The sequence below is a fragment of the Coenobita brevimanus genome, chromosome 105 (genome assembly GCF_032717465.1).
Source record: "Coenobita brevimanus isolate Jiangsu-jjx chromosome 105, ASM3271746v2, whole genome shotgun sequence".
Taxonomy (NCBI): Eukaryota; Metazoa; Arthropoda; class Malacostraca; order Decapoda; family Coenobitidae; genus Coenobita; species Coenobita brevimanus.
This window is the reverse complement of record NC_137058.1, coordinates 26,314,919-26,332,962: the sequence shown is the minus strand read 5'-3', so window position 1 is coordinate 26,332,962 and position 18,044 is coordinate 26,314,919. Positions and strand designations below refer to the sequence as shown.

Here is an 18,044-nt window from a genome sequence, read left to right as displayed (position 1 = left end):
TCTCTTTCTTTCTACATATAACTCTCTCTTCCACCTCTCAACTTCTTCCACGCCTCTATTTCTCATCCATTCATTGTATGCTTTCTTCTTTTGTGCCACAGCCTGTTTCACCTCTTCAGTCCACCACGCTGTTCCTTGCACCCCTCTCCGTCTTCTCTTCCTTCCACACACCACATCACATGCGGCACATATTTCTTCTGTAAATATCTTACACACACCTTCCACGTCTCCCATCTGCTCCAATTCATATTTGCCCAATCGTTCCTCCACTTCTCTCTTATACTCTGCCTTTTTCTCATCCTCTTGTAACCTTTCCACTCTCCTTGCAACCACTTCTTCCTCTCGTCTTTCCCTTCTTCTCTTCCTCCATCTTACTTGCATTCTAATTCTGGCCACCACCAAGTAGTGGTCTGAAAGTCCACTCCCCCAACCTCTATACACTCTTGCATCCTTTACACAACTTCGCATCCTTTCATCCACACACACATAATCAATCATTGCCTTCCTTTCATTCAGTTCACCACCCACCCTTCTCATCATTCGCCATGTATACCTGTGGATCATTTTATGCCTGAAGAGGGTATTGGCTATCACCAACCCCCTCCCAGCACAAATGTCCACTAACGCACTCCCATTTTCATCTATCTCAGCAGGCACACCCCACTCACCAACTATTCCATCCACCTTCACATTCCCAACTTTACCATTCATATCACCAATCAAAAACACTCATTCCTTCCAAACTTTTCCATGCACACTTCTACATTTGTCCAGAACTCTTCTCTCACTCTTCTAGCACGATCTTGCGTTGGCGCATACACACACACAATCGCCCACATTTGTATTCCAACTTTCAACTTTACCCACACAATCCTTGACCCAATTGATCCATACTGTCTTATGCTCCTCTTCCATCTTTTACTCACAACTATACATACTCCTTCCTTTGCCCTCTCATTTGTCTTCTTAGTATAATAGGAAAAGTGTATGGTAGGATACTTATTGACAGAGTTAAAGAAAGAACAGAGGAATTAGTTGGAGAAGAACTGGGAGGTTTAGGAAGGGAAGAGGTTGTGTAGATCAGATATTCATTCTTAGATCTCTAATGGAAAAGTTTCTAGAGAAGGGAAAGATGTTGTATGCGGCTTTCATGGATTTGGAGAAAGCATATGACTGGGTGGATAGACAAGGATTGTGGAAAGTATTAAAAATATAAGGAGTAGATGGGAAGTTGTTGAATGCTGTGAAGAGTATGTATGATGGCGCTAAGGCTGTAGTGCGCGTGGATGGTGAACTGAGTGAATTTTTCTATCTTAAGGTTGGGTTGAAACAGGGATGTGTCATGTCTCCATGGTTGTTCAATCTGTACATGGATGGGGTAATAAAAGAGGTACAAGGTAGGGCAGTGGATGTTGGAGTGGCCCTGGTGAGAGAGTATAGTGTTTGGAAACTCCCTGTATTATTGTTTGCAGATGATACTGTGTTGTTGAGTGAAGACGAAGGAGAGCTGCAAGGCTTGGTGGACGAGTCTGGGAGCGTGTGTATGAAATGGAATCTAAAGGTGAATGTAGGGAAGAGTAAAGTGATGGTCTTTGAGAGAGGTGAAGTCAGTGAATGTACAGTGAGGTTGGATGGTGAGGAATTGGAAAATGTGAGTACATTTAAGTACTTGGGTAGTGTGATGAGTAAGGATGGAGGTTTGGAGGGTGAAATGCTTGAAAGGGTACAGCAGGGAAGAAAAGTTGTAGGTTCCTTGAATGCAGTGATAAGAAGCAGGGAAGTGGGCATGGAAGTGAAAAAGTTACTACATGACAGTATTGTGATACCAACTCTAACGTATGGAAGTGAAGCTTGGATGTTGCTGGAAGGACACAAGTCAAGAGTGAGAGCAGTGGAAATGAGTTATTTAAGAGGAGCCTGTGGAGTCACATGGAGAGACAGGCTGATAAATGAGGATATAAAGGAGCGTTGTCGTGTGGATGTGGACGTGATAGGAAGTGTTAGGAGGAATACACTGAGGTGGTTTGGCCTTGTGGAGAGGATGGAGGGTGAAAGACTGAAGAAGAGAGTGTATGTGAGTGAGGTGGAGGGGGGAAGAGGGAGGGGGAGGCCGAGGATGAGATGGAGGGATGGGGTGGAGAGGTTATGAGAGACGGGTGTGTGAGTTGGGAGCAGGGCAGTGAAATGGCGGGGGACAGGGCGACGTGGAGGCGATTTGTTTGCTGCCACCCCGAATGGGATTGAGGTGTCTGGCAATACATAGATAGATAGTTTATGATGGTTTATGAACAGACATGACACTAACCTAGCATGTCTGATGATGGCAGCTTTGGGTAGTCCCGTGGTCCCTGAGGTGTAAATATATACCAACTTGTCTGTGATGTTGACTGTGTCCAGGCGAGCTGGTGGAGTGGGGGCCGACGCATTCAGCAGCGTATCGAAGTTCTCACCACCTTCACACATAATTGAAGAGTTCAGTTAAGTGAAAACCGGACAGTGATTGCCTATACTCTGTCCAATCTAACCTGACCTAAAACTGTCATCACTCTATACTGAATGCTGACCTGTGACAAGAGACTGACACTAGGGAAACATGCTGTAAAAAAATGAAATTCTCCACCAAGTTATAATGAAAGAACTATAAGAGAGTGAATGTAAGTGAGGTGAAGGAAGAGAGGAGGAGAAGGAGACTGAGGATGATGTTGAAAGATGGAAGGGAGGGTAGATACAGACTCCCACTAACTTCAGGCACAAATGCTGAGTGGAAATGAGTTATCTTAGAGGAGCTTATGTAGTTGTGTGGAAACAGAGAAAAATAAAAAGGGAAGTTATAGAGCATTTTGGTGCTGATGCAGATGGATTATTTTGTGCCTGAAGAGCATATTGGCTATCACCAACCTCCTTCCAGCACAAATGTCCACTAGAGCAATGCCATTCTCACTAACTTCTGCAGGCACACCCAACTCACCAACTACTCCATCTACTTTCACATTCTCTACTGTTCCATTCATATCTCTAATCAAAAACACTCTCTCATTCCTTTCAAACTTCTCCATACACGCTTCCACATTTGTCCAGAACTTTTCTCTCACTCTGCTTGTAGGATCTTGTGTTGGCACATACACACACACAATCGCCTACATTTGTTCTCCAACTTTCAATCTGTGTGTAGATAAAGGTAAGAAAAAAGTGTGGTTCCATTTGTGTAGTTTAGAAACAAACTTGGTACTGGTCTCCCCCCCACCCATGCTTATACAAGTCATACCTTTTATGGTGATGGGTGCACTGCCACAGCCTGATACGAACACTGGTAGCTTCAACTCATCCAGCACGTCTGCCACCGCTGGGGAAGACACGGAAAACATTAGTACAAATGGCCTTGTTGCCTACTTCATATTAACCGTTTCAATATGGTGACTTTTTAAAAATCTCTTTTAGTTTGGCATTGCTCTTTCCTGACTATTTTATTCAGCTGAGAATGGACTTTACACTGAATAGGCCAAATGAGGAATTCTGTGAATACAAAACATGCTAAACTCAATTAACTGAGAAAATAGAGGTAAGACGACAAATTCTTTAACCCTAGAGCCTTGTGAGTTCCTCCATAAGCAGTGTCATAACAATAACATGAGGCACTCCATGGAAAAACTCTGAGAGGTGCCATGTGTCAAAAATTTAATGTCCTAAACTATGTTTTCTCAATTTCTGTTCTGGAGCAATCAGTGTCACTCAACAAAACTCCTCAAATACATTTCATTCTCATTTAATTTTTAAAGCCTTCAACATGCTTGCATGCATCGACCTTGGTCAACTAATGGCGGCTCTCCAAGCTGTTTGATCTCTGGCAGCTTCCCTATTCAGTCCCTTGTCCCTAAGGTCATGCTCAATTATCTCATTCAGACTACCTCTTGCAACCTTACCCCTGACATTAACACTTCTCACTTTCTGCACCCAATTACCATCCCCATCATCTCCACATGCCCAAACCATCTCAATCTACCTCTCCACATCACAACACCAATACACTCCAGTCCCATCCTTCCTCTCAACTTTTCCATCGTAAACCTAGCCCCCCCAGGTCTCACACTCAGGGAGACACTGCACACCCACCTAACTGTTGTCATTTCTGTATGTTTCAGCCTGCAAAAATAAAGTTTCTTTAAACCCTGCTACATGTAAAACAAGATATCTTCCTTCAAGACAATTAAAATAATCTGGCGGTGGCCTGATGTAAACATAAACTGTCATGACATCCAAGGAGTTAATGCTGATGTTCTGGTCCAGGTTCATCTGGAATGTGAAACTGGTGGACTGCCTGCTTAAGCTGCCCTTCTGCAGTTCACAAAATCATTCTTTCAAGAGATAGGAAAGTGGTTGAGGGATGTTTGTATAATCAGGCAGCAGAGTCAACCAGTTACCATATATAAAAGCCACCACATGAAGGCATCCCTCTTTGGCACCATGTTATATTTCACAGGTAAAGTGTAGTACTCTACCAATACATTCATCATCACTGTTATCATCCTGCCTTCTTTCCAAGCCACAGGTGGGGTGATGTAGGGTACAGAAAGCCAGATAAAGGAGAGAATTCATAGAGAGAGAACTAACTACCAGTAATCAATGGCATGTCTAATGAAATGAGCCATACACTCCTTCATTCAGCAGTCAAGCCCCTGCAATCCTGACTCCATCCAACAGATACATCTGTCCACATGTACTGTAGCTTCATATAATTATCCAAAACAGTAAATCCAACAACTGCCTAGTTAAAAAAAAAAAAAGAGATGCCAAACCCTTTTCATACACTCCTCTGTAAAGAATTCACACAGCCAACTTGATTCCATCTCAATTCCCTACTCTCGTCAGCCTCCATACCTCTCTCACACACTCAATTAACATACCTATACACCTTCTTAGCCTACCACCCCTTCCCCCACCTTCAAAGGCAAGCACATAAACCTTTTCACAGCTCTTTATATCCATTCTCTCCATATGATTTAATTCCAGCTTGGGATACTAACCCTACTATAGCTGGCTTGTTTTTACCTGATGAACCAGAGCCATTCTTTCAACTAGAGTCCCAAGTCCTGGTTACATCAAATTCTCTTGGCCACAAACTCCCAAAAGTTGCCCATACTCACTTGATAACTGAAGTTGGTCACCTCTTCCTGGCTCACACAGTCACATACCTTCTAAAATCCCTTCCATGATAATTATTAGTGAACAGTATACAAATTAAGAATAACTGGGGTAAATGGGAAACTGTTGAATGCCGTGAAGAGTGTATATGAGGGTGCTAAGGCTGCAGTGCGTGTGATCAGTGAACTGAGTGAGTTTTTATATGAGAGAGGGGGGTTGGACTGAAACAGAGATGTGTCATGTCCCCATGGTTGTTCAATCTGCATATGGATGAGGCTATAAAGGAGACACAAGGTAGGACAGTGGATGTTGAAGCAACCCTAATGATAGAGGGCAGTGTTTGGAAACTCCCTGTACTGCTGTTTGCAGATGATACTGTGTTGTTAAGTGAAGATGATGGGGAGCTGCAAGGTTTGGTGAATGAGTTTGGGAGTGTGTGTAAGAAATGCAGTCTAAAGGTGAATGCAGAGAAAAGGTATGGTCTTTGAGAGAAATGAAGTCACTGAATGTGCAGTGAGGTTGGATGAGGAGGAAATGGAAAATGTGAGTGCATTTAAGTACTTGGGTAGTGTGATGAGTATGGATGGAAGTTTAGAGGGTGAAGTGCTTGAAAGGCTACAAGAAGGAAGAAAGGTTGCTGGTTCTTTGAAAGCAGTCATAAGAAACAGGAGAGTGAGCATGGAAGTGAAAAATGTTACTGCACGACAGTATTGTGATACCAACCCTAACGTATGGAAGTGAAGCTTGGACCTTGTTGGAGGGACATAAGTTAAGAGTGAGAGCTGTGCAAATGAATTATTTGAGAGGAGCATGTGGAGTCACAAGGAGAGGCAGACTGATAAATGAGGAAGTGAAGGAGCGCTGTGGTGTGGATGTGGATGTGATAGAAAGCGTTGGGAGAAACACCCTGCAGTGGTCTGGCCATCTGGAGAGGATGGAGAGCGAGAGACTGACAAGGAGAGTGTATGTGAGTACGGTGGATGAGATGGAGGGATGGAGTGGAGAGGTATATGAGAGAGGGGGTGTGAGCTGGAAGCAGGGCAGTGAAATGGCAGGGGACACGGCAACACGGAGGCGATTTGTTTGTTGTCACCCCTTACGGGATTAAGGCATCTGGCGAAAGATAGATAGACTATAATGTAATCGCTGGTTATTATACCAGTTTTATAGACATAATTTGTTAATAAAAGTATTGAAGAAGTTACTAAAATACATAAAACGACAAGTGGATCAACAGAATTCATCAAATGATATTACGAGTCTCGCTGTATGTTTATTCTGAAACACTAAAATATTGAGGAAGTTACTAAAATACATAAAATGACAAGTGGTACACTGCATGTTTATTTTGAAACACTTATCACGTAGTTTTCAATCAGATTAATGCTGCATCTGGCAAATTCTGAAGTGAATATGTGGAATGGTACTTACGAAAAATGTATAATTTTCAAAATCGTAAACATGGGCAGACAAAACTGCTGACCAAAATTGCAGGCTCCAAATAAGCCCACGTGAGGTCAGTGCAGAAAACCTTAAATTGATCAGCACTTATATTTTGTGTTCAAATGGCTTTATATGACTTTCATATACAGGGTATAGGTATATGAATGTGAATTTTTCACATGTTGAAATAATAAGGAAAGAGTATGAGTCAGTGTATTTAATTGGAGTAATTGGGGTTTGAGTAACGAAAAATATTCGTGCCAGAAATGAGACACTACAGTATGCTAATGTTTCCATACCAACCTTGCCAGCTAGGCGGCAGACAACAGTGTGACGAATGCATCATTGTATACAGTCTTCACCTGAGGTCTATTAACATCTTGCGATCTAATTACTTTATATTAGTTTCATATACTGTGGATATATGGATATGAATTTTTCATTTCATTCAAATACAACGAGAGAACATGAACATCGATGGACTCAGCTAAGAACAAGATTGGTCCCGGACTCGGGACGGTATTCTAACTTACTTTTGGCAATTTCTTTTTACTTATCAAAATGGAGCATCTTTTCCTCACTGTATTGAGTAAATATGTTAATAATATATCACTTGTGACTACAGTGAGACTTGAAGCACATAAATGAATGTGGTTTAGTTGACTGACTTTTAATGTACTGTACTCAATTAAGTTGGCAAGTTTTGGGAGTTTGAGGCCAAAGAAATTGGATAAGCCTTATTTATGAGGTCAGAGTGAGTCTCCTTGGCTACTAGCCAAATCAGCCCTCTAAACTGAATTCACCTGGCTATTAACTGAGCTGAAAGGGGGTTGGAGTCTTCATCAAGGTATAACAAATGCACTACAGCATACTAGCTTTCACCTAAACAGTACACTGTTACAGTCATATTACTAATTACTGCCTAAAAGCAGGTCTGCTAAACAAGTACCTATGTCATACCAGTATAACCATCAGCCAGCATATCACCATCATTGTGAACCATTTTTTCCCACTCAAAAATGAGGTAAGGTAGAGTTCAATAAGCAGGACAAAACTGACAGAGGAAGAAGTATCCAACACCTGCCTAATTATATAGGTCACACTCTCATTTGCTCATCAGCCAGCATAACCGTCATAAAAACAACCGTTCAAACTGCCTATGATTTTGTAGCTCAAACTAATCAAAAACAACTTTATCCATCGGCTGATTCCAGCAGTCTGAAACACCATTACATCCATTATTTTAAGGTACAAAAAAAAGCAGCCATATTCAGACACAGAATGATCAATCAATATCAATTTTGTTCTGTGGAGGTCCTGCCAGGTCAGTTCTGGTTTATTTAGATATTTTCAAGCTACTTAATATTTATTTGGGTCCGTCTTTACAACCACCTTACTCAGAAGATACCGGTAGTTACTTTTAAGATTCAGTATTGTAATTATTACTTTTGCTACTGCCAGAAGACTTAATTTTTAGGAGATATTTTGTTGTGAACAGGGCAGCTAGTCAGTGTTAATCAGTGTGGAATAACGCTCATTTGGACATGAGCACAGTAGACTGCCGGCTGAAGCTGCTCTTTTCTAGCAGTCTACCATTCCCTGTTCATGGGACAGAGAGTTAGTTGAGGTATGTGCTGCCCTGTTACATTAGTCCCACTGTATGAATGCACCTCTCTAGTATCAAAGGTATCAGTTAAAAACTATATCTGCAAAACCCATCTGGAGATTGCAAGAATAAAACAACAAGCACATGTTTGGGCTGAAGAGGTTAAAAGGGACTTTCCTGGACTCAAAACAGTTATGTACACAGCTTACCTTGCTGCATTTCTGCCCCACAGATGATGGCATGAGAGTCTGCTACCTTGATGGAGTGAACCAGTGGCACTTGCTGCAGGTTGAAGTTGATGAGTGCTGGCACCACACCAACCTGACAACACCACCAATCATTAAGGGCAGGTATTAGGTAACAGATGGGTGATTACTGTTGATCCTTGGAGGTACCATAACAGTGAACTGTGGCTTCAAGATTCGCAACTGGCTACACAAGCATCACTGCCATGCAGGAAACATTCAGCCACATGCACACAGTCCAACCTGAGACTCTTGACACTGTTACAAATCTTATTACAGATCTCATATTTCCTTTTCTGTTGATAGTTTCCAGCAACTGGTGGGAAGTAATTAGCTGGTTTTGGCACTTCAGCTTAGAGTCCATAGAAAACATAAATGCACTATGGTCAACCTCAGTATGAAAATTCCTTTTAGGAGGAAACATGGCATCATTTGGATGACTGATGAGGGAGTACCAGAAAAATGAGGATTTATGGAGTTCTCATTTTCAGACAAGATGTAAAAAAAAAAAAAAAAAAAAAAAAAAAAAAAAAACTATTACACCTTTACACATCTGGTACTGCAAACTGAGGGAAACTGTCAATTCACCTTCACAGGTACAATCTTTCCAAGTTCTTGCGTGGACATAAACGAGAAACAGAATACTGTATTGAAAAATGGCATACAATAACTTAGCATAAATGTTTCATAAATTTCTACATGCATTCCCACAAAAAACTGTGACGAAGAACTACATTAACAGAATTATATTAGTCTTCAAACTATCAATTAAAGTACTATTCTCTTTTCACTTAAACTTGGTCTAAAGCAGCAATCTCTAAATCTTGAATGTCAAGCTGTAACAAGAGATTAACACTAAAACATGAAGCTATAATTATTTTACCTTTATGACCATATTATTGACCTGTTGCAGCTTATTTCAGGCAGCACTGTTACAGAATGAGACAACACTTTGGCTCTAAATTATTTCTACAGCACTTCTTCATGACTTGCATCATAATCTACTGTTAATCTCTTGTTACACCTTTCTACTGAAGACGGGGAGATGGCACCGTTAGGCCAAGTTAGTGTTCATGAATAAATACCATGGGAAGGATGCTGCACCATAGCACTGTCTTTTTCTATCACTAAGCCCTGTGAAATAAGTTGCAAAAGGACAAAAAATCCAAACCAAATAAGGGTAAAATTAGTATAGGCAGCATGTGGACCAACCTTAGCACATCCAAGCCATATGCAGACATATTCTGGCCTGTTCTGCATGAAAAGTGCCACAGCATCACCCTTGCGGTACCCTCGATCCACCAGGAAGTTGCCTATGCGGTTACTGTATTCATCTATCTGTAGGATAGGGGATTATTTAAAAACAGTTCTACTCTCTTTCTCTCATAATGCATCTAACTCAGGCTACAGATCTGACAACCTATTCTATAAAGCTCAGAAGTCCTCCCACATGCCACACACTTTCACATACCACATTGGCAGTAATAGCCATCATCCATACTGAATACATACTTTGATCGACTCATTTAGGACTACCGTGATGGTATTAGTGTAGGAAATTTTGTAACATGCTGGTGGGTCTTGTGGAAGATAAATAACGTCTGTTTCAACAAAATTTAAATTATCAGACTGTTGCCTGCTCCAGTCTGAAACCAAAGTCACATTCTTTCCAACGACAGACCACTTTCCTAACCACTTGGCCATCAACTGTTATCAGTATCTGTTTAGAATATTGTGTTTTTACATTTCTAATAACACATCTAATGATGAAAGATGTGATGCTACACAGGGAAGCTTGAATATATGTCACAATAATAAGTTGTTAGCTGCACAACCCAGTGCACGTCTAAGTAGACATGTTTACAGTTCTATATGTCATCAGGGCCAGATGATTGGCAGGCTGTTTACTGGTGCTTTGTGTAACTATAAAGAAAAGAAAAGACAAGACATTTATCTATACATGAGACATCCGACTGTACAAGGGCACATCAACCATAATCACATAATGACTTTCTTGCCACTGTACTTAGCAAGCCTTAGACTGTACAATCCTATTACAGTAATCTTCCCAATATCCGATGTAATACAGTCAAAGGCATGTCTTGAAAGTGGGTCTGTCTGGATACTGGGACCCTGCCTCCTGGACTGGTACTTATGGACCCTAACCCAGCCTACCTTTGAAAGCCACCTAAATAACACCCTATCGGACATGCATAGTACCCATTCACACAAATATGGGACATAAAGCATGAAATAAATGAAAAGAAACCAAAGAATGAGGAATTAGAAGAATGGAAAATATTTAGCAGTGTACAGGGTACTCATAGCACGTCCGTAGCCATTAAGAAGATTAACCAGCCTCCTCTATGGCTTTGGCAATGCTCTAGAAGCATGTACAGTAATCCAGTGTTGTGCAGCACTTAATTCTTTGCACTGTGAGTTATAATTGTTTAACACTGCACATTCTGTTCTTAACTGCACCATGCCAGTTTCAACAGCCAGTTTGCACTCTGCACTTAATCCTTTGCACTTTAAATTCTAATTTCTTAACACTGCACATCACTGTAAATTCCCATGTGGTCTAGTGGCGAGGTTTTGCAGTTTACTCACTGTTTATTCACAAAAACGAGCACATGCGGCATCCATTGCGATAAGCATCAAGTCAGGATGGTAGTTAGAAGGTAACTGGGGAGGGGAGGAAGGAAGGGGCTGCGGGTAAACACAGATGTTCGGCGCCATGTGCCACGTTCAAATTATGGGAGAAAAAAAATTAAGGATTTTTTTTTTTTTTTTCAATTTTTTTGCCATTCTGGGGTTCCTAAGGCCCGTGCCCAAAATCACCGGGTTGTGGGGTGTCCAGTTATTGGGTGTCTGGATACTAGAGAGGTTACTGTATTTTATGTCCCTTCAGGAGCATAAGGGCCCAGAGATATGTTATTCTGCACTGACATTTGAGATGAGACTGACCACTTACTTTTCTAAGTGACATTATGACCAATATATCCCACCCACTCCTCAAGTGTAAACCTTTATGCATCACATCTAACTATGGTGCCTTAACTCACTACACCATCAGATATCTATCTGGTTATATGGTTACCATGCAATGCTGTAAATGGTCTCACAGGCTATAAGATGCTATTCTGCTTGTCATTTGGTGTAGAGTCAAGTAAATGCAGCATTATTATCAACTGTGTAAAAGGAAAGACAGTATATTTTTCCTTAATCTTATTCCTTGAGGAATTCAAACTGCCTAGGGCAACTTTCTCATTTTGAGGAAATATACAGCCACAATAAACCCCTTCACTATAGCATGTTTACTCAGACCTAATACCGTACTAACCCCAAACATCTTTAAGCTCTGTTGATGGCCATGTGTTGTCAGACTGGAAGGTGGCTGTAGCTACAGTAATCACTCGCATATCCGAACTAATTGGGCCAAAGCAGGGTCGGAAAACGCAAAAAATTCGGATAATGACAAGTACAGTATTGTAAGCATACAAGGCATGTGAATGACGGTGACGAAGCGTGGGTGTCTGTTATTGTTTTGATTTGCTCTGCCACCTACTGGCCACCACGCGAGTTTTGCCATGTGCATGAAATTAAAATTTCTTTCTTTTGTGTATCTGTTATCATTTATTAATTTTGTTATGTTAATTATTCAATATGGAGGTTCAGTAAATGTCGAGGTTTGTATAATGAAGGTTCGGATTTGTAAGTGGTTACTGTAGTAACCAACAGGACAAATTTCTACTTTACAACAAAAACTTACTGAATTTCACATAATCACAACACAGAAGATGGATGTAAATAGTAACCAAGGAGATTAATTTCTACTTATAACAAAAAGCTTACTGAATTTCACATAATCACAACATAGTACATTGTCATATCTAAGTTCTAAGAGTGGCCTAGTTCTGTCAAATGAAAACACATCAACTATACAGTACAACATGTTGTTCCTAAGCAGAGGAAAATCACTTGGAAGCTGCAAGAATAGAACAGTGACGTGACTGACTAAGCACCCTGACTGGAGTGCACTCTGGCCTAGATGCCATGGGTCAGGTCGAAGAGATGGTCTGAGGTTTTTCTATCATATATACATTACGAGGGTGTAGATTGGTCTCCTACCCTTAAATGTTCTGGACTAACTGTAGCCTAGTCTCTGGTCCCTAGGCTTGGAAGCAGGCAAAATGGGCCCCTCTGGCAGTTATCTTTTTTTTTTTTTTTTTTTTTCTTAACTAACCTGAGCAAATGTCCACTCTTGGTCCTCAAATATCAGGGCCACTTTGTTTGGGTTCTTCCTTACGTTGGCCATGAAAAGCTTGGGAATGTTGGTGTTGGTGTGAGTTGTCCATTTCAGCTTGGCCAGCACTTTAAGGTACCTGATCCCAGCACTGAAGACCAGGGAAGTAAAATCATCATCACCACCACCTTCACCATTATCATCATCATCACCTCATTCATCACCATCATCATCACTATAACCTTCACCATCATCATTACTATAACCTTCATTATCATCACCACCACCACCTGATTCACCATTTCATCATCACCACCTTATTCACCATCATCATCACTGCCATAGCCATTATCATCATCATCGTGACCTTTCTTACCACCTAAAGATGGGGTGAGGTAATGTACAGAAAACAAGGAAAAAGGGTAAATAAATAAATAAATAAAAACTACCATCGTCATCACTATCATTATCATCCTCTCTTTCCCACCTAAGGAAGAGGTAAGGTAGGGTCTAAAAACATGGAAATGGAAAGCTCACCAAATGGAGAACTATCAACAGTACACCCACTGAAAATGAACCGACACTCGATACACCAGTCAAACTCATTCCTGGCCCCTCCTCCACCTCACAGGCTTAACCATCTGCACATACTCTTGGGGCATGTCACTGCTGCTAGAAAATAACAAAACTAGACAATGGTATCTGATTATCCAACAACACTGTTTTTAGAGGAAATCCTACTGAAGACAGGAGTAGGGGCTTTTTTGAAAGTCAGGAACCCTTTGCTCTAAGGATATGGTTGTAGTAGCTGTAGCCCTAAATTCACCTGATATGTGAACCCAGTAGACTACAGACTTAAACTGTTCTGCAGTCCACCAACCTCCATTTGGGGGATAGGAAAGTAGCTGAGGGACATTTGTATAACCAGGCAATTGAGCCACAGAGATATATTGGTGGCACCACATGAAGGCATCCCTCTCCAGCACCTAAGATATGGTGCAAACAGGAAATAAGACACTCAATGTATCAGCTGAAAAGAGCAGAAATCAGTAATCCATTCACTTCCTTTTTTTTTTTTTTTTTTTTTTAAACGAAAACAAAAATTACTGATTAATTCTAATACGAAAAGCTGTGCCTGAAGTACAGCTTCCCGTGTTGGACTCACATGATGTCCCTGGATGAAGTCTTGTACATGAACCAAAGTGCACAGCAGGCAACAGTTACTACAAGTTCTAGTTCATACCATTTATCCTATGGGTACTTTACTATGAAAAGCTGTGAATTAGAATATCTTGCCTAAAACTCAAGAGAGGTTCCTGAATATAGTTTTGCAGATGAGTCAAAATGTGTAGTATCCCCGCAAAATCACAGAGGATACAGCTGTCATACATTTTATTTGTACTACGAAGAACCATCGAATACAACATCTTTAAACTAACAAGATGTTCCTGGGTAGAATCTTGTAAATAAACCAAACTGTAGTACATCACAGTTACTATATAGGCTACAGCTACCATATACAGTACTCTGCCTGTAATATGAGAAATTGCTTAAAAAAAAAAAAAAAAAATCTCATCTCAACTTATGTGAGGTCCCTGGGTAGTGCTCTGTAAATGAGTTGGTGCGTGTAGTATCCCTTAGTTACTACATACAATGCAGCTGCTTTATACAGTACTGTACTCTACCTGTATTGTGAGGAGTTGCACTGTAGAATTGTTGCTAAGTAAAGCATCTCATCCTAAACTTACGTTAAGTCTCTGGGCATAGTTCTTAAGATAAGCCAGAGTGTGTAGTATCCTCCAGTGACCACATATGCTGCAGCTGCCACACACCCAATCTGTGCTACACTCAGCTGCGGTACCGTCCATCCCAGCAGTGAGAGTCCTTGCTGTCCCGCATACCACAGTGAGCTACACAACCCCACCACGCCAGCCACACGCCACATGGTCATCTTTGCTGCCACTCAGTAGACAACCTTCAACCTGTACAGACATGAAAGGACAGGTTATCTATGTGGTTACCATCCAATGTAGTAGGTGGTTGCCTGGTTTATATATTGTAACTTAATGGAATCCATTTGGATTGTCACTCAGTGCAAAAGTCACCTAAAGGTAACAATAACTTACATGAAATGAGTGGCTAGCATATGATCCCAGTGACTACTGTACCATGCATTTTTTTTTTTTTTTTTTTTTTTATATATTGCCTGATTTAGTTTGTCAAGATGAAAAAAATACAGACAAAATCTAGGAAAGCCCTCATTCATATACTGTACAGTAAACTCTCAGTTATCTAGCATAATTCAGCCAAGCCTCATGTCGGATAATGCCAAACTGAATATTGCATGGTATCCCCCATCGGCTCAATATTCAGCATCAGGCCAGATACCAAGTTAATATCTGTCTCGACACTCTACCCTAAAAAACTATCCCATGAGTCAAAGATGAGAATTATGCATAAAATGTAACAAAGTAACAATACAATACAGTAATGCAGTGCCGGCTGGCTGCCACTTACGAGGCGGTTGATACACATCGACGTCGATATTGAATAGAACCACCAGTTACGTCCCATTTTGGCACTGGATATGGCGTAATTTCGCTGTACAGTACAGTCACTACTCGTTTTACGTTGATTCGGTTTACGATAATTCGCTACAACAATAACAGAAAAGTTCCACCCCAAAATTCGATTTACGATAAATTTTCCGCTATAACGATTATGCCATCGGAAAGCGCCAGGCACATGCAAGGTGACCATTGCTTGTCTCAGGCAAGATGGCGGTCCTGGCATGCAGTGCACTGTTATGGTTCAGGTCCCGCCATCCTTTCAAAGCCCTGTCTTTTCAACTTGTTCATGTGTGACCCCCCTGTTATCGTCACCTCTCAGCCAAACATTGTACTACAGTAGACATCGTGTAGCTCCAGGCCAACTTTACGCAAGTATGACTACTGTACTGTTTTGTGTTGTTGCAACAATTTACTGTACATGAGTAACTCTGCCTGTACTGGTGTGATAGTGTTTCTTTTGGTGAATTACTGTACAGTACTGTGGATTTGTGTGCCCATTGGTAAGGCCAGTGCCAGTGTAGGCCCCAGTGCTATGGTTGGTGCAGGTATGGGTCCCAGTGCTAAGGTTGGTGCAGGTATGGGGCAGATTCCCCTCCCCCTAACCTGTTCCTGTCTGACTCAAAGGCTGACCACTAATGCCTGTAAGCACAGGCTGTGTCCCCCAGCCTCAGGGGGCATGACTTGGAGATGACTTGGACCAACACAGGAAGGAATGAAGGTGGGTTGTCATTTATGGTTCAGTCTTGGTTAGGAGACTTTGGGAAGTTGAGCTGACATAACCCCCCTTTTATAATGTGCTTCAATCTCCCAATTTACGATAAAATTGGTATTCGATAAGGTATGACCTGACGTAACCCCATCGTAAAACAAGTAGTGACTGTATATTGCTTTAATACAGCCAAGCCAGCAGTGCCATATATTGTGTTGGGCCGGATGTTGCAATGACAGATATATGAGAGTTTATGTAGAAAAGTGTGTGTCAAGGATTTAATTCTATCATAGTGTAGTGTACTGTATTCTACTTTATTTATGACACTCAGTTTCAGAAGAAATAATTAAGGGCCGTAGTCTTAAACTGTGGACAGGTGTTCACCTTGCCCTATCTGTATCTTTTGGTAATCTTGAAGCACAAAAGGGAGAGCATTCCCTGGCAAACGGGAGAAGATTACTGCAGCGAAGTACCGGAATCCGCTGGAAGTCTCACAGCACCCCTTTGATGCCCCTTCATTATATTATGGTAGCCTTGTGCACAGAAAACTACAGTACAGTATGTAGAATTTGAAGGACCGTATGGTGTGTGTGATGGGAATTTTAATCTAATGATAAAAACATCGCATAAAGAGAGAGAGAGAGAGAGAGAGAGAGAGAGAGAGAGAAAAAAAAAGCATTTAATATTTTTATTGTTTTAAAAAAGTTCACTGCTTCTCCGGAGACGGTTAATTTACGACAAGCGATAACTTGGTAATGGGTACATGGAATGTAAGATGAGCGAATGATGAGGTGAAAGAGAGAGAGATTGTCCAGGTGCTTGAGGGTGCGAAAGTGGATGTATGTGGAATAACTGAAACAAAATGGAGAGGAGAAAGTGTGAGAGAATGGGAGTATGGATGGGGTATATGTGCAGGAGTAGGTGAGAATGAGAGGGCAAAGGAAGGAGTATGTATAGTTGTGAATAAAAGATGGAAGAAGAGCATAAGACAGTATGGATCAATTGGGTCAAGGATTGTGTGGGTAAAGTTGAAAGTTGGAATACAAATGTGAGCGATTGTGTGTGTGTATGCGCCAACGCAAGATCGTGCTAGAAGAGTGAGAGAAGAGTTCTGGACAAATGTAGAAGTGTGCATGGAAAAGTTTGGAAGGAATGAGTGAGTGTTTTTGATCGGTGATATGAATGGTAAAGTTGGGAATGTGAAGGTGGATGGAATAGTTGGTGAGTGGGGTGTGCCTGCTGAGACAGATGAGAATGGGAGTGCATTAGTGGACATTTGTGCTGGGAGGGGGTTGGTGATAGCCAATACCTTCTTCAGGCATAAAATGATCCACAGGTATACATGGCAAGTGATGAGAAGGGTGGGTGGTGAACAGAATGAAAGGAAGGCAATGATTGATTATGTGTGTATGGATGAAAGGATGTGAAGATGTGTAATGGATGCAAGAGCTTATAGAGGTTGGGGGAGTGGACTTTCTGACAACTACTTGGTGGTGGCCAGAATTAGGATTCAAGTAAGATGGAGGAACAGAAGAAGGGAAAGACGAGAGGAAGGAGTAGTTGCAAGGAGAGTGGAAAGGTTACAAGAGGATGAGAAAAAGGCAGAGTATAAGAGAGAAGTGGAGGAACGATTGGGCAAATATGAATTGGAGCAGATGGGAGACGTGGAAGGTGTGTGTAGGATATTTACAGAAGAAATATGTGCAGCATGTGATGTGCTGTGTGGAAGGAAGAGAAGACGGAGGGGGGTGCAAGGAACAGCGTGGTGGACTGAAGAGGTGAGACAGGCTGTGGCACAAAAGAAGAAAGCATACAATGAATGGATGAGAAATAGAGGCGTGGAAGAAGTTGAGAGGCGGAAGAGAGAGTTATATGTAGAAAGAAAGAGAGAGGTGAAAAGATTAGAAAGAGAGAGTAAGAAGAGAGTGGATGAGGAATTTGGAAGGAATTTGAGTGTAAAGTGGAGGGACTGTAAGAAAATGTTCTGGAAAGAGGTGAAAAGAGTAAGACAGGGTGGAAGTGAAGTTAGCAGGGGAGTGAAAGTTAAAAATGGTAGATTACTAGGGGAGAAGGGAGAAAAAGTGAG

The 18,044-nt window shown here is 41.4% G+C and overlaps 1 protein-coding gene across 1 annotated transcript in view; it reads right to left on the bottom strand.

Annotated features, from left to right (window-relative positions):
* The window catches only part of LOC145416291 (long-chain fatty acid transport protein 4-like), a 45,511-nt gene extending 30,881 nt beyond the window's left edge, over positions 1-14,630 (bottom strand). The window contains exons 1-6 of the mRNA XM_080285290.1: positions 14,428-14,630; positions 12,680-12,830; positions 9,646-9,771; positions 8,398-8,509; positions 3,266-3,343; positions 2,306-2,453 (exon numbers count right to left, since the gene is read on the bottom strand). Of these exons, the coding sequence (XP_080141416.1) occupies positions 2,306-2,453; positions 3,266-3,343; positions 8,398-8,509; positions 9,646-9,771; positions 12,680-12,830; positions 14,428-14,630 (818 nt within the window). The remainder of the gene's footprint in view (positions 1-2,305; positions 2,454-3,265; positions 3,344-8,397; positions 8,510-9,645; positions 9,772-12,679; positions 12,831-14,427) is intronic.
* Between the last annotated feature and the right edge of the window lie 3,414 nt (positions 14,631-18,044).